The sequence below is a fragment of the Periplaneta americana genome, chromosome 10 (assembly GCF_040183065.1).
Source record: "Periplaneta americana isolate PAMFEO1 chromosome 10, P.americana_PAMFEO1_priV1, whole genome shotgun sequence".
In the NCBI taxonomy this organism is placed as follows: domain Eukaryota; kingdom Metazoa; phylum Arthropoda; class Insecta; order Blattodea; family Blattidae; genus Periplaneta; species Periplaneta americana.
Window position 1 is genome coordinate 121604758 of NC_091126.1, and position 21625 is coordinate 121626382.

General features: G+C 34.7%; 1 protein-coding gene across 3 annotated transcripts in view; it reads right to left on the reverse strand.

Annotated features, from left to right (window-relative positions):
- The window catches only part of LOC138707993 (phosphonopyruvate decarboxylase-like), a 76543-nt gene continuing 54918 nt past the window's right edge, over positions 1 to 21625 (reverse strand). For all 3 annotated transcript variants that reach the window (XM_069838094.1, XM_069838095.1, XM_069838093.1), the window contains exons 6-9: positions 17195 to 17357; positions 15212 to 15428; positions 11218 to 11418; positions 1 to 8301 (exon numbers count right to left, since the gene is read on the reverse strand). In XM_069838094.1, coding sequence (XP_069694195.1) covers positions 8122 to 8301; positions 11218 to 11418; positions 15212 to 15428; positions 17195 to 17357 — 761 coding nt within the window. In that variant the 3' untranslated portion in view covers positions 1 to 8121. The remainder of the gene's footprint in view (positions 8302 to 11217; positions 11419 to 15211; positions 15429 to 17194; positions 17358 to 21625) is intronic.

Here is a 21625-nt window from a genome sequence, read left to right on the forward strand (position 1 = left end):
AACTGTATGGATTTTCTTTATTAGAACATATCACATAACACAAATACATTCATTTTAGGTTCGAATATTCACTGAAAACGAAAGTTCGTGCGAACTTTCTAATGTGGCAACATTGACAGCCTAAACATAACTAAATAAACATAAAAACTGTGTGGATTTTCTTTATTAAAACATACAGTATCACACAACACAAATAATACACTAATTATTGGTTCGAATATTATGCACTGAAAACGAAAATTTGTGCGAACTTCCTAATATGGCAACACTAACAGCTCGAACATAAATAAACATAAAAACTGCGTGGATTTTCTTTATTAAAACACATCACACAACACAAATAATACACCAATTTTAGGTTCGAATATTCACTGAAAACGAAAGTTCATGCGAACTTCCTAATGTGGCAAAACTGATGGCTCAAACTGTCAGTGTGGCAGATTTAAACATTTTCTTTTTTGGCCCAACCAAAAGTGTCGTTTTGGTATTGCCAGTTATTTGGGTGCCAGTTACAAGGGATTTTACTGTACCAACATAACTACAAGGGGTCATGGATGACTCTGTATTCTAAAGCAACTGGCTAGCACCAAAAGGAGATGTGCAACATCAACGTTAAATACTAGGCCTACCTATAAGAAATATCTAAAACCAAATGAAATACTGCTTCTACTCAGGTGGTTAGGAAACTAGACCAAGTTCAAAACCAAGCTATGAGGATAATAACAGGTGCTGTTAATTCTATTCCTACCAGCGCTCTGTTATATCATATTAATGAAACAAACATTGAATCCGAAATTATAGAATCAGCACTTAAATTGCATGAAAAGCTCATCTGTCTATTCAATATTGATTATCCTTCTAGCAACCCAAATATTAATCCTAGATTAAAAACTCAAGAAGAATTCCTATAAAGAGTAACATATGAACTCATCACCTATGCATTGGACCTAATTGAGGAAAAAGCAAGAAGAATACCTGTAATGTACTCCAAGCTACTGCATTAGAAACTATATAATTATGTCAAATATCCAGAGAGCAACTGGCTTCATGTCTGCACTGATGATTCACAAACAGACAAGAACGGAACTACAGGAGCTGGAATCTATTGTTAACTCTTCTCAGAATACTTCAGTTTAGGAAAGGACCAAACACCATTCGATGGAGAAGTAAGAGCCATAGCTACCGCCTTGAACCAACTGACCTGCAGATCTTCAGAATTTTCTAATTTTGTCATCCTCAGCAACTCTAAAGCAGCAATATCTTCAATTGTAAATTACTTACAATAAACAAATCTCAACATCACAGGCAAAAATGTAACATCGCAATGGGTACCAGCACATTGTGGCATTTTAACGAATGAGATGGTGGACGTACTGGCAAAGAAAGGAACAACAATTTTTTCTTTCAGGTAACAGCAAAATCCCATATGCCAGAGCAGCTACAAATATCAAATATAGAATCAGAGAGACTTTCCATTGCAATTTGGAGAAGCAAATCATGGATAAGTGCTGGAAAGATGCCCTAGATCTACTCTACCAAACTGGCCTTGAAGAGAAGCTGTTGCTAAATTTCGCTGACCACTTATATCAACTGGGTATATTAGCCGCCACATTGTGTACTCTGCAACATCTTAGAAACCATGGATTTCAGTTACATGCCTATCCTTGTCAACAAGTGGATTTGTGGATAGGTACTGGGAGGCTAGAAGCAAGATGATGAACTGTTACCAACATCACCATCTGTGATGTTCTTATGCTTAATTTTTATTTATGTTTTACTTGTATTTTCTGTATCAAGCATGCTGTTGTACGGCTAATGACATCAGTCAAATGCCTCTACATTAAATAAATAATATTTAAAACAATCTTCTCTTTCTTTATCATAACGTAACATCATCCGCTCTAAAGACCTGACTCTCTTTTCAGTTATATTATTTCCCTCTCTCTCTTCACCTCGATGCCAGAGACACAACAGCGATCAACACATGACGTACTGATGAATTTGTAACATTTTTTCACTAATAATTTAATCTGAATACATGTTTTAATGCAATTCCTTATTATTTTTAATACAGGTAATTATTTAAATTCTAGTACGATACCATGTTCTGAATACAATGAAAAACAAAATTTTGGGCCTTTTATGATACGTGTATTTTAAATGCCTATTTTATTGCATCACAAGTCTATTTTTATATTTTAAAGCGTGTTTTAGGCGAAGCTAAGGTGTAAAGGGTAGGATGAAAAAAATCTGTTTACCTTGTATATTTTTATAAAACAGATGTTTATTGGCTATTCTATCAAAATTTTTTGTGACACAGACCCCATAAGAAGATAGTGACCACTCATTTTCATCTCCAAACAGAATACGGATGAAACAATATATAAATTATTTGTCTCAAAGCACCATGTTAGCCAAGGATATTTCTTATATCATGAAAATTGAAAATTTCTATTTTATCTTCCTCCACCCGCTATTTTAATATGTAAGTGTGGTGTCGATCTCCTATCTTTGTAAACACATTTTATTTCATATATCCAATTTGAAAACGGTTTCTCTTTTAATTCTATAAATAATGACCTCAGTCTTCTCTCAGTATGAGCTATTTTACGCAGAATTAATAAGTAACATACACACACATACACCTTTGATTAAACTAAACTCAACAACACAGTGCTTTCAGAGAAAACCAATATAGCGTGACATATGATGGAATGCCAGCCTCGTTTCATACGGAGATGTAGCGAATCGATACCCCCTCCTTGGTTTCCCCTCAAGCTTGCAAATCAAGGTAGTAGCCATGCCTTTAGCAATTTTTGCCAAGCCTCACAGCTCGCACTGCTCTTTCTATACTGGAATGACTGCCAACAGTGAACTTAATATTTGTATGGAAGAATCAGAGTGCAACCAAGTATTATGATATACCGGTACATCATTATTACGAACTTTTAGGCCTATTGTTACTAGGAATAATAACTCAAATTTTTGGGTAGGCTGAGCTTCAAAATCCTCATAAGAGCTTCGCCACTGCTATAAATAAATTTTTAGTGCCTAAAAATTCCAAGCCTACTTATAACACAGGGGGAGGGGGTGAATTAGGTCGTGTCCCTGTAGTGCCTTCTGGACTGATGTCAACCTTGATATTAGATAAAACGATCTACAAACATCAGGAATGGCTCATGAAATGAAAGGCTCCAGAGGAGAAATAAACCGACTAACCACTTATAACACACATACACACTATATTTATGTTTCGCATAAATAAAACTTTAAAATATAGAAAAGTAATAAATTTTAAAAGCAATAACTTTGAATGTCGCAAAACAGGACATCCTCACGTACTGACTTATCTTCGAAGAAAGTCAAGGCATGTGTTACAAAAAATACTTATTGCAAAGGGTCGTTTTTATTTCTATTACAAATTTTTAGCAATTATAATACCTAAAAACGCGATAATTTACAAAAATCTGGGACCGTATACATGCCACAATATAATTTTTCCATTGTTCGTACTGTAATTTTTATGCAGGGAAAGTACTCGTTTTTTAGGAAAAAAGTACATATTTTTATGGGTGTTTTTGTAAAAGGAATATTTTTCCCGAAACCAAAAGCATAATACTTTCATAACATATCGATAGTCATATAACATAGTGGTGGCACCAACTTATATGGGCCCGTGGGGCCCCAGCCCACCCAATAATTTGTCGTGTTATTTATTAGGCTATTATTATTATTATTATTATTATTATTATTATTATTATTATTATTATCATCATCATCATCATCATCATTATCACATCATCGTGTCATTTTAGGTGAATGATTTATTAAAATCAGTGAAGACAGATTTTTAAATACGTAAGTTAAAGTAAGGAAGCATTGTTGAGTCCTTGTATACAAAGAGTTAGCTAGTTAATAATAACAGTCAACTCATGTTTTTAAATTTTAAATCAAACAGAATACAGCTTAAGAGAAAAGCAACAATGAACAGTTTAATTTTTCTTCGTTGAGTAGTGGTGCTTAGTAAATAAAAGAACGAAAGAATCAGTTGACTTTAATTTTAGTTTGCGCGAACGTTGCTGTGCATTTAACTACTTAGTGTGATTGTGATGTGATTTTCTTGTGCTGTTAATCAAGATCATGGATAAATTTTAATTAAAAGACCACAGACAGATCCTACCCAACGATCATCGACAACCATCCTGTTCGATACAATGAATTTGAATTCCGTTCAAAAATCAGCTGATGTACAAAGTTCGTCTTCACATATTTCAAAACTTTGTGATTCTCTTTTGTCGTGCGAAAGCGAAATAAAGGGTGCTGGTAAGGGCAGAATTTTCCAAAATTCATGGCAGGACAAACGTCTGTGGATTTTGTAAGATAAATACAAAAAAGTGGTATTTTGTAAAGTATGCAAGGAAGCTAGTGACAAAACTCTATTAAATTTCTCCACCAAAACGGACCCTTGTTTCATTTTCTCCAGCTTTTCTAACTGGAAACATACCTTAAGAAAATTTAGTTCCCATGAAATATGCCAGTGCCACAAAGAATCATGTTCCAAAGTACTGGTGGTGCAGAGTGGAGTAAATGTTGCATCCACTTTGAATCTTGCAAAGTTGCAAGACCTTCAAAATTCTCGTGTTGCCTTACATAAACTATTTTCATCATTGTTATATTTTAGTAATCCGTGGGCATAAAGACAAAGCAAGTAATTGCCATCAGCTTTTGAAATTGCGATGTGAAGACTCCCTACAACTCTTGGGATTTATTGATAGAAAAGGGGATTTATTGATAGAGATACCTTTAGGTGGGTATCACATGACGTGGAAAACGAAATGCTCGAAATCATGGCATTGAAAATGCTTCGTTCATTAGCTAATAAAATTCATGAAGTGGGATGTCTCGGTCTGGTTGTGGATGAAATGAGTGACATGGCGAAAACAGAGCAAGTGTCGATATGTTTGCGTATTATTTCTAAAGAACTTGAAATTCAAAAGCACTTCATCGGTTTCTATGAAACGTCAGCAACAGATGCGACTAGTCTCTACAATATTATCAGTGACACTTTACTAAGACTGACTAAATATTCATAATTGTCGCGGGCAGTGTTATTATGGTGCTGCGAATTTAAGTGAGAAATACAAGGGAATAGACCTACAGGCAAAGATTTTACAAGTAAATAAAATGCTAGATATTTGCACTGCTTCATGCACTCATTGAATTTAGTGGCACAAGACAGCGTGAAGCACATTACAACTTGCAGAAATGTGATCAATATAACTCAAGATCTAATAAATATGATAAGAGAGTCCCCGAAAAGGTTGAACTGGTTTAATTCTTTAAGAGATACAAATGCACATGGCTCAGAACAAAATTTAAGACCATTTTGTCCAACGCGATTCACTGTCAGAGCCCTTAGCTTAAAATCTCTGACAGATAACTATCACGACGTTCTTTCGTTCCTTTCAGATTTTTCTGAAAACGGCAAAAGTGATGCTGGTACTAAAGCTTCCGGTTACCTAAAACTACTTGAGTCATTTGAACATTTTGCTTATTTAAACATGATGACACAGGTATTTACACCCTTGATGCAACAAATATAAAATTACAAAGTGTAAATCTTGATTTACATGAAGACATTATCTCATTCACAATTTGATAAAAACATTCCAAACTTTTCGTGAGAACTATGAAATGTTATGGTAAAAAACTACAAGAAGAGCAAATGAGCTGGACTGTCAGAACCAAGGACCCTGACGCAAAGGAAAGTGTCTCGCCACCTAGATGATCGTCAACACACACAGCATGAATTTAATGACGCGAAGAAATATTTTAGGAGTAAATTCTTTCAACTTATAGATTGTGTGACAACATCCCTTACAGAGCGTTTCCAGGAAAGCGAAATTTTAAATACAGTGAAAAACTTTGTTATTGGAAAAAAGACGATGTCAATTGTCAGGTGTGTTTTCGATGATGACATAAATGACTATGAGATCTTACGGTTGCAGAAAAATATGGTGTGTGATAGTGTTGCAATGTGTGTTGAATTAAGACATTTTGAAGATGTAGTTAAATTTCTGAAGTCACATGTTATTCGTGAAATAGTGCCTGAATTAATATTACATTTATACGCCTGACTTTGACTATCCCAGTTTCCACAGCTACAGCCGAAAGATCTTTCTCTGCACTGAAAAGGCTAAAAACATATCTGCGTTCAACAATGTCCCAGAAGTGACTTAATCACATTGCTATTTTAAATGTACACAAAGATAGCGCTGAAAAGTTTGATTTAGAGGATGTTTGTGACGAGTTTATAGGAAGAAGTGCAATGAGGAGAAACACTTTACAACTCGTCGTGCTATATAGTGGTGAGTCCATATATTTTTTATATTACATTACAAAGTCGAATCGTAAATTTAAAAAGTTAATTGTAAGCTTAAATTTACAACTTAATCACAACCTTGTTATTCACAGGGCTACACAGCTCTTTATCACGTTTTAATTAAGTTACTATCTGTTTCGGTTATTTTTATCGACTTATCAAAAAGATTGTCAGATCTTTAATTTTTCTGTCATAATAAATAAATTTAGCTTCCCTTATGAAAAGGTTGCCAGATTTGACAAAGCGTATTACATATAATTTGGAAACACACCTAAAAGGTAAAATGATATACATTTGAAATGGTTAGGGAATCGAATATACAAAATGTCAGAAAAATTCACATCAAAGTAGCGTTTATATCACTGTTTGTGAATAGACATACATCACGATTCATGTAAGAGAGAATTTGATATTTTATTCAAAATTGTGAGCCCATCCAAAATTTTTCAACAATTGCGCCACTGTAATGGCATATGTGTGGCTCCCAAGTTCTCGTAAATTACTTATAATAGGTACTTCAGAAATTAGCTTATGAACGTCGATCATCCATTTATTGTTTCTACTGGAATGGTGTACCGAAATTGCACAAATTTCTTTTTAATATTTTAATACAAATTTTCTTCTCATAACTGATTTATTCTCTTTTAATTTTAGAAAAATAATTATGCCTACTCCTTAGATTTTCAAATTTTGTTAATGACTGCATCATAGCATGAATAGCATTATGTAGAGTTTGATACTCTTTCCTTTCAGAAACAAATATTTGCCATTCTAAATGCATGTTCGTATTTGAGTCGACATATACTCTTTAAAACTAAGCCATGACTTCGAACATCTAGTTATTGAGTTTCAAAATCTATATACAGAAACCTCAACATGGCGGCCCTGTTCTTGGCTAAGTGAGTTGAAGACTATGCTTATCACAGACAGCTTGCTATCGGTAATACGCTGCACAATAACATTCGTAATTTGACACACTAAACTACAAACTATTGTGCCGCTCTGTAACGTCATGGCCTTAGGCATCTTGCACAGTCCTAGTACTCACGTTATGAAATGCGTGTTGGTTCGAGTTCTCATGGGGAAGGAATCTTCTCACGAAATTCGAATATATGGGACCAGTGTCCACCCAGCATCGTGATGAATTTGAGAATCTACGATAGGTAGACCCTATTGAAATCGGTTTCGAAAATCAGCTATAATGGCTGGGGAATCATCTTGCTGACCACATGATCCCACTAGACAGCTGGTCAGCCTTAGTCTCCTTCTTGGGCTGTTCGCACCATAGACAGACAGATTATAAACTATTGATGTAAAATATTAATACATGTAAGCAGTTAAATGAAAACATCATTTATTGAACAAAATTAAAGAAGATGACACTGAACTTCTCTGCCTTCTTGTCCCAAATATTTATCGCACCTGTTCAAGAAATGGCGCATCACTCACCGTCATAAATGGAAGTGATGAAGTTAAGGAAAAAGTGAAAACAGCTTGCTCCCTCTCCAACAGGATTCTACGATAGCACACAGACCCGACTATTCTATGGACGAATTTCACAGAGTATTCTAGAATTTCGGGAGGACGAAGTGATTTCGTAAAAATATACAGTACGAAAACCATTTATATTACTGCACTGATAATATTTATGAATATTACTAATTATATCTCTTTAATAACTATATCACTTATTGCAAAATAATTTAATATTTGAAAAATATTTACACTTTTAAAGTATATTATTCATAAGACAGGAAATTCATGAAGTCTGCTTTGTTCTGGATTGGCGTGCGTGTTGGACGACCCAAGTTCTTCCTGCTGCCTGGATGCACTCTCACTTCCAACATGGCTGGACCTATCGTTTCCTGCAGCCACTTTATCGCATTGCTAAGCTCGTCCATAGTTTCCACAACTTGTGCCTGTGTAATAGCAATAATGATTATTATTACAGTGAAACTTGTGTAATTCGAACGTTTTTAATTCGAATTATTCTTTATTTCGAAGTTTTCCTTTGTCCTCTTGAATTTACTATGAAAACAGTGCATAAATATCGTCTTTTATTCCAACATAATTTTGTTTAATTCGAAGAAAAAAAATCCAGAATGGACATGAGTTTTACAGTGAAATGTGGCAAAGGCGGAACGAGCCAGTACTGTAACAAAATTGACCTGACCATAGGGGTTGGAGGCTGGAACCGGGAATGTATTGTATCTCCTTTTCGGAGAAAGTGGTCCCAGTGCGGGTTGACAACCCTTGGAGTGTCATTCACCTCGAAAGTACAGTTACCGTACTCAGTTAAAATGGTCACTGTGCATTGCTTTTCACAAACCCCGAAACCCCGATCTTTCACTTCCGAGAGCTAAGAAGATTCATTGAGGGACACCAAAATGTGCATGGTTCTCTGTTTAATGCATTAAATAAACTGGAGGACTTTACAGTAACCCAGCAAATCAATAAAAAGAAGCAGACTAAAATCACATCCTACTTAACAAAGGCCTAGTAAGGTATGTTTTTTTTAACTACTGTATGTGTTGTGCATAAATGTTTACTAATTACTGTACCGTACTGTATTTATGTAATAGGCCTATCATTATACAGCACTATATTTTCTTGTATTATAATACTCTGTTGTCTTGAAATGTTATAGTAATACATAGTACATACAGTACACCTGTAGTTTGCCTTCTGCAGTACTGTACCATTTTTTTAATTCGAATTTTTCCATAATTCGAATTTTTTCTTATGCCCTTCAGATTCGAATTACACAAGTTTCACTGTATTAATTAGACAATGACGAATAATGTGTGGGAATTTTTCTTGATTTATCCGAAGCTTTTGATTAATTGATCATTCTATTCTAATTAATAAGTTATCAGAGTATGGAATAAGAGGAACTCCACTCAAATGATTTACAAAATAGAAAACAATTAGTAGAAATTGAATACTTGGATAACATATCAAAAGTAAACAAAATTAGACACTGAAATCTACTAAATATTTATTATGGAGTCCTGCAAGGATCAATACTAGGTCCTCTGCTATTTTTGTTATATATTAATGATTTAATAGAATGTTGTGATAAAGTGAACAATAAATTCTCTCTTTTTGCTGATGATACTAATGTGTTAATCTCAGGCAAGAATAAACTGCAGTTTCAAGCAAGCATGAAATTTATTACAGAACAAGTAACAGCACGGTTATAAATATACAAAATAAATAGAAACGTAGACTTTCCAAATGTAAATTTAAGAAGCGATCTAATAACATAAATGCAACGAATATTAAATTTCTTGGCGTGTTTATAAATAATACAGTAATCTTGATTAGGGATCACATGTTGACTTTTTATATAAAAAAAAGATATGCTTTGCAATTTACACCCTCAGATCATCTGTGAATATTGATATACTGTACTTAGAATTTCTTATTTTGCTTACTTTAATTCTTTATTGTCATATGGTATATTTTTGGGGGAAAAATCTAACCACTGCTCCAGAATATTTAAAATTCAAAAGAAAACCATAAAAATGATGTTAAATCTTCCCAGCAACACAAGCTGTAGATCTTATTTCAAAATTATGAACATTCTCACTGTATCATGCATTTACATTTTACAATTTTACCAGAAATGAACACATTCACCATCATGATAGAACTAATTTGCAATCTGTTTGGATACAAAAATTATTTCGGAATATGTATGATATGAACTTTCTTGTGTTAAATTTTAACGTACCTTGTTAACATGTTTCGACCTAGTTGTTGGTTAATTTCTATATACAGTAATGACGTGGAAAACAAAGTCAGGGCATTACATGTATCAACCCATGTATGAATGGAAAATCATTTTCAGAGAAACTACACTTCATTTAAAGTAAAAAAAAAAAAGCGACTAGGTTATTACAATGAAACAAGTTTCATTAGTAAATTCAATTCGCAACTCTATTAGTTTCAAATGATTGAATGCTAAGATCTTTGATTACCTCTTCATTCATTTACTAGGTATATGAAAAAGTTTAAGATAATAAATATGGTAGGCCTATCTTTATGACCTCAGTACTAAAATGATACGACCATCTTTACACTGAGAGCAGTTTTACAGCAGGAAAAGAGCCCCAGTTAATTAGTTGATAGCATGAGTTTTGAAAATTGTGGCTTAACTCGCGCTCTTCCTGTTTGTAGCTACATTAGGTCTAACTGTTTTGGTAATTGAGCTGACTTGCCTCTATCCATTTACAGGAGGATATAAAATTACATATCTGCGATTTTCACTTAACCTACTCTATTATACAGTTGATATTTTCTCTCAGTTAATGTGTCAATTGTGATACCGTAATAGAATTATTCTGTTCTCTGTTCATATAGGAAAAAGGAAGCACACTGTGACTACTGCATGGGTTTTCGAGATTCAAATGCGAGAAAGTTTAAGTGGAATTTGTGATTCTAATTGTTAATACAGAAGAGTTCTGAAAATTAATCAAGATTCTGCCGCTTTCTCTGCCATTATTCCTATTGTTTTATTAAACCTTCATTCATTATAAGTGTTAGAGAGAACCTCACTGATGCTATGACGCAACAATAGATATGGTGATTGAAAGCAGGTGTAGCTCTATCAATTACCGTTCAAGAGTGGTATTTGTGGAATTGGTTTACTTGACCAAGAGATAAGTAACAACAAATTATGGAAGATACTGAATGTAGATGTCATGTCTCAATTTAGAACGGTAGGCCTACTTACTTAGTATTGGTAATATATATTTTTAAATTTTAAGTAATTTTCTTGATAATAGTTATGTTAAAATAAAAATTCAGGAGATACTGGTGAACGTTCATACCTGAGTGTAACCATTACCAACAGCGACCTCTGACAGACGGAACTTATTGGAATTGCAGGCTGCTGTCTGCTGACCTCCAACAGAGTCATGAGCACCATTGTTAAAGACGACGTGTTTCAAATTCCGTGGACTCATCTGGCCTATAATTGACAGTGCTCCCATGTGCATGATTACTGAACCATCCCCATCCAAGCAAAATACCTGTAACATGTACCTATGTATTTACTTTATTTCAATGATGTAGGTAGATACTACACTACATACTGTTATTGCAAGTTATCTTGAACTTCCTCCGAGGGGCAGAGGGAAGGAAGCGGGTAACGTGGGTGGAGCCAACTGAGTTGTTTGTGCATGCTCCACATCATAATCTCTTGTCAAGAAACATAGAACTATTTCCTTCTCTGCGTACTGGTAGTGTTAATATAGAGCAGCAACCACAGGGTAGTAATTATGGTGAAATCACACAACTGTGGAGAAAAAATAACGCTGTTATCCACAGCGGAGAAAGAGAAATTATCGCAAATATAATTAAGTGTTGTGAGGAGGAAAAATTAAACAAATGTTTGCTGGAACCTCTTGATAAGGAATATGGGAGAGCTGCTAAATACTCTGGCAAAAGTATTAGTTCCGCAAAGAGAATTAAGAATAATATTTAATTACAACAGAATGAACCTCACACTACTCTGGGAAAGAATAGGTATATAATGTTTAGAAATAATTGCAATAATAGTTATGTACAATAGTGCGTGTACTGTGAGCGACATAATGAATTACTGTTGTAAGTTACTATTTTGTTATAGTTCTACAAAACATATTATTTCATTCTAGAATTAGGACTTGTGTAAAGTTGAAGTGGACGACTTCAATCAATATGTCATTCGGAATACAATCGAAGAATTCTAACTTGTTCAAAAAGTAGTACCTACGATTAAGAAGATAATTCCGAATGGATGATGCCATTGACGAAATAATAACTAATTTTGGACCAAGCGATGAAGACGATGACGATGATAGCAGCAATGATAGGGATATGGATTGTGTATAATTGTAAATTAATGTAAATTCAAATAATAAGCCTGTAAAATATTGTTATAAGAATATATACATATCAGCTGTAGGTGTAAGTCATGTAGGCCTATATAATGTATAGAAATAGCTGTAGTAACTCCGCCATTGCCGATCCCCAGCCCGGATAAGAGAGGAGGAGTGTACACACGATTATATTTAAATACTTACTCATTACTAGTTAATTAAAACCTGCTACAAAACCATGTTCTCCTCTCAAAACCGGAGTGTCGTGAGATGATGATGTCTGTATTGAACCAAATTCTTTTACAGTAGAGGGCCGTAAAGTGAAAGAACCAACATTTTCTGAAGAGATTCACGTTACCCTTGCTGTGCCGTTACATTGATGAGTACATGCCATACCGAGCAGTTCGAAAGACAGACTTAGGGGATGTAAGGTTCAAGATAACTTGCAATAACAGTACATGTATAAGCTGTCATGTTGCAGTAGGAATAGGATGGGTAAGCATATTACTTTACTTTCTACACTGATTCTTATTTTTAAAAAATACCGTATAAAAAACCTTATAGCCCTAGTCAAAGTAGTGTGAGGGATAGGTAATTAGATTTAGGTTTAAATAGGTTTTGAGCGATAAATAGTGTCAGACGTGTAAAGTACGAAATAGACAAAGTAATAAGAGAAAAGAAAGGACATGGAAGGACACAGTGTAAAACAATGTAAGATAAGTGCATGAGTCGTTTAAATTATGTAAGTGTAAGAATATAGTGTAAAAATAGTAAATTAATTAATGAAGTAATGTAAGTTAAATATCAAAGTCAGCGAAGAATCTGAATTAATCATGTTACAGGTCAGTAAGGACTAAGAATTATGAAAGTAAGGAATATGGTATCAGGTAGGATAGAGAATACGAAAAAAAAAAATGTTATATCATATGAGTATAAAAAGTAAGAGATAGAAACGGTAATGAAAAGTATGTATAGTTAAAAGAGAGTCTGAAATAAATAGTAAACATAATGGTAGGGATAGGGAAATTAGTTTTAGAACGATATATAGTGTCAGATGAATAAAGTACGAAATAGATGAAGTGATAAGTAAAAGAATGGACACGTAAGGGCACAGCACTGAATAAAGGAAGGTAAGTGCATCAGTCGTCTATTAAGTTTAAAATTGATGTAAATAGTGTAAGAATGTGAATGGTCAGCAGAACCACAGTTGAGTGACAATAAATCATATATTTCGTATCACATAAAAAAATTAAAAATAATTAAAATACATGTGTTTAATATTGTTAATTTTTATAGAATACGATATTGATTGTTATTCTTCATAATTTCAAATGTTGCTGTTAACTTCAAAATCCAAATCGGTTCACAGTTGGTACACAGCTGTAGGCCTACAGCAGCATTTTAATGTGACTTATTGTAGGTATCAGTTGGTCTGGTTATATTGTGATGTTTTCACTGCGTATTCTTGGCTCCGAGATGAGATGTGAAGAATAGACAGGAGCATTGTTGTATTAAAGTTGTCAGTCATCATTTGCCCAAAGGTGTAGCTGTTTTTTACTGTATATCTCAGTCGGTGAAGAACTTTGATGTAGTAATCCATTTTCATTTTCTCGCATCGAAGAGTGTACGTACTCATGGGGAACAACATCTCCATATTTGAAGGAAACCGTCAGCGTGATTTTGTTGTTCCTACTTTGCTGCAACTACCGTATGTCAGATGTGAAGACTCAGTTGACTTCCATTGGGAAGACTGGTCTTTTGTTTCTTATGACAGGAGCTGTGCAACAAATTTTTCCGCAACATATTTCACACAAAGGTCTAATGTGGAATCCCCAAACTTTCTTCTAATTTCTGTAGCGGCAATTGCCGATGTTTGTTGATTGCAATCCATATGTGTTCAATATTTTTTGGTGTTCTTCTTGTTAAAGGCCTTTCAGAATGTGAAAGCTTTCAACAGATTTCCGGCCATCTTTTAATCATAATTTTATTTGGACTTCACTTATTGAATCATCTCGAAAAGTCTTCTTAACCATTCGAATAGTTTTTGTAGACAATTGCCCAAATTGGAAGTGAAACTTGATGCCAGTACTATGGCCACACAGTACACAAGTCCACTAACTGCGTCCCACTCAATGTATGATGACTGGGAATACCAATAGAAGAGTGACTGTTCATACATGCTCAGTAAGGTCTCCTCTGATTGGCTGCCAAGTTACATGAAGACCACAAACCAGTTGTAGGGATACTGAAAATGCTCGATATTTTCCGGACAGACCTCGCATATCTTAATTCATGTAAGTAGTAAGAAAAAATAATTTAGTTGTAAGAAATTCCAATTAAATGACATCATTTTGAACAAACAAAATATAACAATGCAATGAACATACTGTATTGTACATAATAGTGACAACAGTCTTTCGAAATCTTAATAAACATTATGTGTAGTGACAGCTTGTTGGTAGTGTTCACATACATAATGACAATTTTGTTAGTTCCGCTTTTGATGTAACTATTTCTTTTTTATGATTTGCGTCTTCATGTCCCAAACTTCAGGAAGCTGTTGCCATCTTAGCCCCTAACAATAAAACTGTATGAAATATTTTAATTTAAGGTAGCAGGTAGATTGTGAAAATATTACAGGGTAAATGACATCGAAATACATCCCTTTGTTAGATTTTTAAGAAAGGATGATGAAATCTCACACATCGATATTGATGCAATAATACTTTTGCTATTATGGATTTACTTCAGTTTATATCATATTGCAACTAGTAATTTTTATGAAATATTTGTGAAATCTCATACATTGATATTGGTGGAATAATATCAGATATTATATATCAGATTCTCTGCTATTATGAATTTACTTGGATTTACTTCAGTTTAGATCATAAAACGACTTGTAAAATATTTTTCCCACTCTTGATAAGAATTAGTATACTTGAATGTAATTATCTCAAACCTGTCTTTTAGGTTTGTTGAGTGCTATTCCTAGAGCAATAGTAGAAGCATGACCCATCGAGCCGACCGTGAGGAAGTCCCTCTCGTGACCGTGTTCTCGTGTCACTCTGTATTCAAACAGCTCTCGAGAGAGCATGCCCGTCGTGCTGACAACAATATCACGGTCTTGAAGTGAGTCTGCAACTATCTTGAGAGCCATTTCTCTTGACATTTGGAATCTGAAAGAAGCACAAAAATGCTCACTTCAACGTCTGCGTTTTTAAAATGATGTAAGTTACATTTTTATTGAGTTTGCTTGATAGTAGTTCATTTCTTCAAATAATAATTTTATGTTTATATTAAGCCAGTTTTACAGTATAATTTTATAACTAATAATTTTATTTAATATTACTGTACTTATCTTACTAACAATGCGTGTTTATGTTTTGCTGTATCTCCCACTTTCCTACAACATTTCACATTCTGTCTTTCATCTTGTACTTAATACTGCTTTCTTTGTATGTTCTGAAGCAGTCTGAGTTATATAAACATAGTTTTCTTCAAAATAGGTGCCAGCTTTATTTATTCATTTATCTATCTAAGTAATTGATTAATTTAATTTACTTATTTATTTATTTGTGTTATAACAATTCAACTAATGCGAAGGTTTTCAATTTCTTAAATTCCGTATTGTTGCTTCCAAACTACTGAAGGAGTTACGAGATAATGGAAGAAAGTAATAACAGCTTGCCATTCATAGAATCTTAGGATGAACTACCTGTGTAATATTGATGGATCCAGTGAGTTCATATTCTCCTCATCTGCTGAGGGATGTATACGAGTATGCTGGCTTGCCAGTTTCCCGTTTTTCCTGTATCACTTTTTTTTTTTCAGTCTCCATATTTCATAAAAATTTGTTTCTTTTCATTTATTAAATTTTTCACTAAAATTACAATGTTGCTTGAAGAGTCTGATTCATTCTTGTTCATTATAATCGGTTTATTACTTTTCTCCCAATGCTGATAAGTCTCTGTGACTTAAGTTTCGCCTCCAAAAGAAGTTTTCTCAGCCGCACTGCTTATCTACATTCTTTTGTCTTGCACTGCTTCATTCCAGTGTCATAAACTCTTGTACACTGTTTATTATTCTTAGTGTTAATTTTTATTCCTTTTTTGATAGTGAAAGTGACGAATATTCCTGAATACAATGTCCACACCCAGAGAGTGTTTAGTCTTATAAATAATAAGTATGACAATGTTGTATTCAGGTGGTTTAGGAAATAATTTCCAAAATCTTCCTTATTTCAATTTTTAAACTCTGGAAATCCTGCAATAATCCCGAAGTCTCCCTTAATTATAGTGGAAACTGGCAACCCTAATTAGCTTATACCGGTAAGTTTTATTTTTTTTAGACATACTGACGGGATTGGAAACAACACAAAGCAACCCTTTAAAATATTCAAGAGAGAATAAAAATGGAAAATATATTATAAAGTCATGTCTCTTTTTATTCGTTAACATCTTGATTTCTAACGTCAAGCTTAATCAACAGTAACTTTATCGTTGAAAAAATAAAAAGTCGATTTTAGTAGTCGCACACATATTGTGTCAAAATAGGATATTACAGTATGTACCTTACAGGTATTGAAATTCTGGCGGCAAAGGATTAAGGCAAAATATAGTATAAGTTCTTTGAAATTGTTTCCTTGATTTTAATGATACACCATGGAAACTGATAAAATTATTATGACTGTCTGAAGTGACAATGTGATCAGAGTTTCACGTTTACAGACTTAGAAGCATTGAAAAGTGATAGTTTACCACATTTATATTCATATAGGTGTTAAAAAAAAGGATTATCAAGAAACAGTGTTAAGTACTGAATGAAGTACAACAGTAGAAATCCTATATGTTGTTATTTTTCTCTTTGATAGATAATATGCATTATCCATACAGCTATAAACTCTTACATTGTAATGCATTATTACTTAGAATAAAGTACTTACTCTGTATTTCGCTTTGGAATTTTATATGGTAAAAATGTTTGTCTTTTTACAAGCAGAGCATAAGGGCTACTGTGACTGTCCATATACTGCTTTGCAGTGCTCAATGTTTTCCTGGCTCCTTCAATATAATCAGGAAGCGGAGAATAAGGAATATTCAATGTCTCTGTAAAGTGAAAAAATATCATAAGCTTTTTTACCAACTGAATGACAATTTGAAACACATCTCAAATTATATTAACTTCTCAATAAAAGTTCCTACAGTTTCCAGAATTAAATTCTCATTATACTTAACAGGTGCAAGATTTTTAAGCTTAAGCTCTTTTTTATAACAATGTTCCGTGAAAAACAATGAAGCATTAATGGAGAATATTCTATTATCTTCTTGAATTTAAATACTATTATAGTCACAATCATGCCATGGTATGAAAGAAAAATTACAGAACCTCAAGCGGGAATCGAACCTGCGACAGGTTCGCAGGTTCAATTCCCACTCGAGGTTGTGTAATTTTTCTTTCATACCATGGAATGATTGTGACTATAATAGTATTTAAATTCATTAATATGTCACATCAACGGACGTATATACGTCACCAAACATCGTAAGATGAAGATTACATTTGTAAAAAAGTTTCTTCACACCCTTAAGCAGTGCTGACTAGATCAGACGCTATGGACAGTACTCTATAACAGAGTCGCCAGTATGAAAGGATAATTCCAGGTGAGATGAACTCGATAGCTCAGTGGTAGAGCGCCTGACCGGAGAACAGGAAGTCGCAGGTTCGATTCCCGCTCGAGGTCGTGTAATTTTTCTTTCATACCATGGCATGATTGTGACTATAATAGTATTTAAATTCATTAATATGTCACATCAACTGACGTATATACGTCACCAAACATCGTAAGATGAAGATTACATCTATTATCTTCTCTTTCAAGTTAAGGCAATGCTCAACTATAAGATTGGGAATTCAAAAGTGGGAAGGGGAATTGAGAATCAATGGAATAACATGAAAAATGCAATTGTACCTTTGAAAACAAAATTCTGTAGACAGTTTAATTTGTATACAGATATTAGTAGCAGTGATGGCAGGTGAAAATTTTACTGGTAGTGGCAATAATAATAATAATAATAATAATAATAATAATAATAATAATGGTTGCTGTTGTTTAGTTAACTGTCCGAAGACAGGTTGGGACGTCATAAGTGACACCAATAAGGCATCACTCATGAGGCAACTAAGCCAAGAGATAATAGGTAGGGTGACCAGTTCCTTTCCCCCCTTCATTGCATACATCGCTGACTATTTCGTTAATCAGAAGCATTGTTCTTCTTCTAACATATTATCGCCAAGTGAGATGTACAGTCTGACAATATGTACAGTACATATCAGGCAGAATCTTAGTCAAAGGTTAATAATAATAATAATAATAATAATAATAATAATAATAATAATAATAATAATAATAATAATAATCGTTCTATATTGTCTTAGATGTTCCTATAGGCATAAATGCTGATGATTTATTGAGATGCTCTTTTAAATCGTTATCTAACTTGGCACTAAAATTGATTAACTCGCGAAGAATTCCTTATTTTCAAAGTCATTAGTATCATTATGGGGCGCGTGGTAGCGTCGCGGTTACGGCGTAACGCTGCAAGCCGGAAAGTCGCGGGTTCGATTCCCGATGGAGTCATGGATTTTTCCATTGATCTAATTCTTCCAGCCGCACTATATCCCTGGGTTCTACTCAGCCTCTGACAGAAATGAGTACCAGGGTCATTTCCTTGGGAGTAAATGCAGTGGGCACGTAGGACTGACTTCCTACTGCCATTAAATGCTGATTGTCTGTGAAGTTGAGAGCCTTAACCTCTCGCCTCTCTCTGGGCCGATTTGGCCTGTCATGAGGTTGACTTTTCTCTTTTTAGTTTCATTATGCCCTAGTAGGCCTAATGCTAACTCGAGTACACTACCAAACCAAATACAATTTATAATTAGATTTAATACGTATCCGTTTTTACTAACGTGCTCCTTATGTTCCGAAATTTATTGCTGACAATGTGAACTTGTTTGAATATGTATACTGTATTTAATTTTTCCAACATAAACTTATTGTTACTTTATTGTTGTATTATTTTGATTCTTCACTTTTCCCCCCCCCCCCACCAAGATAAGCAATATCTTTGATCAGGAACAATCTCCTTGAAAAAGCAGACATGGAACACAGAAAAGGGCAATTTCTCTCATCACAATCACATAGGCCTAGCTATATGTTCTTACTAGACCTATGCACTCAGGGTTTCAATTTTCACCACCTAATGTATCAATTATAGCCCTTTTCATGCGACTTTCTCGGAGGTCGCTGCTTTTTAGCCGCTCAAAACAACAAAAGTCATTCGCGCTTAAGCACGTTGTCTAGCTGTAATGTTAAGACTCAGTCGCTGTTAGTTATGGTAGGTTATGCTCCCAAACAAAATATTGCAGCCACGAAGAAGATAGAGGGCTATAGACCATAGCCCTCTTGGATGAGACGTATGAACAAAGTCACTTGAAAATCATTATACAGAGAGAGGCAGCGGAAAATTATCGCACTATGCAGGGGACGTCGGGGAACAGATTGCTCAACTCACTGGTAAGCTGTAGCAGCACGGGTGGGCGTTCAGTTTCATTACGGTAGGCCTAAATTATTAGTTAAGAGTTACCTAATGAATGAAGTTGAAAACTGATGTAGCTCTTACCTTTCATTAAAGCAGCTGTTGAAAAAGATGTTCAGCGTTCTCGATACAAACGTTGCATCATGTTAAAAAAAAATCCGAAACACTCGTATCTCCACCTCTGAAATTTCAGACATCACTCGTCTGATTTTATTCTCCAGGGATGCAAGAGTAGGCCTACTATATGGAGTGTTCTTGTACACTTTCTGTTTTAAAGTTCCCCACCGACAGAATTTATGCTGGCAGCTGAATCCCGTTGTATTAACTGATGAACCACTGACACTTTGTAAGAATGAAAGTGTAGCATTTTCAGTGCCCCTAATGCCGATCTTTGTGAAATACCTACCACACTCCTGCGCTGATCGGCGTGAAGATTTCCTCGGTCTGGTTTCAATTCTTGCTTGAATATCTGCAAGCTTCTCCTCTGTTAATACCCCCTCTTCTTGGTTCTCTCCTTTTGTTTAAAACAGACCCTGTTTCTCGCCATTATCTGAATAACTTGGTTATGTATTGTTTCGAAGGCATTGCAGCGTCACGGAACTGACGTAGAAACTTGCGAAGGTACTGTCATACGATTTCTTCTTTAGGAGAAATGTCTCAACTAGAAATATCCGTTGTGCAATACTGTACGTCACCATACTGATAGCGAACATAAAGACGCGCGTCCAATTATTTGGTTAACGCAGCGTCCCTGTGTCTACCCGTCCACATGTAGCGTCATAATAACTCATTGTTCTACGTCGCTTTCGCTGTCCATACTATAGCCGATAGACGCATGTGTGTACTGAACAACAGTCAACAATGAAGTGCCAGAACGCAGCAGCCAGCGGTGACGCCGCGTTCTGGCAGAACCCGCAACTACAGTAAATAATTATTAACGCTGCGTCACCGCCGTCTATCTTTACCTGACGCTGCGTCCCGGGAACCACGTGTGTATTGGTCACTTAAAACAATGTACTTTTAAACCGCGCATCAATGAGACACTGCGTCACAGCGTTCTTTTAACTCTAGTCTGCATCGGGCCGTGTCGAGCAATGGATTGCAAGCAATCTGTTCCACGTTCCCTGCTAGTGCAGTAACGTTTTGTTGCCTCTCTCTGTAGTAACATAGTTCAATAAATCAGACTTCATAACTATTTTCAAATGGTTTGTTGAAAAGTTAGATACCGGTACTTTTATTTTCAATTTTGTACACCAGCATTATAAACAGTCTTTATCGTTAGTCAAAATCGTGAATAATGTACCACATTATTGTACCAATACCGTATAAATATTACCATGTCAGCTAAAACATCATGACTTCTATTATGTCAGCATAACTTGAGCCATAAAGTTAATATTATGAAACGATTTGCTGTGCTATAATATTTAATTATATCATTAATGTCATAGCAACCCTTTTCTTCCCTAGATCATGATTCGCTATCAAACTACCCATCTTAAAATATGTAATATGCTATTTCTTGATTAAATGTGGTATAATGCTGTCGTAAAAGCATAAAGTATGAAACTAGTTAATCATGGTATACATCTAGGCACACATCAAAATTAGGATAACGCATGTACTAGTACAGTATTGAACTTAAAATTTTTATATATGTAGGGGAGAGTCGGGTAGTATCGGGCATCGGGTAATATCGGACAGAGCGTTTCTTTCATCTACCACCATATGGTGGTACCTGAATGACACGGTTACGTTTCTCTATGCGACATCACAGA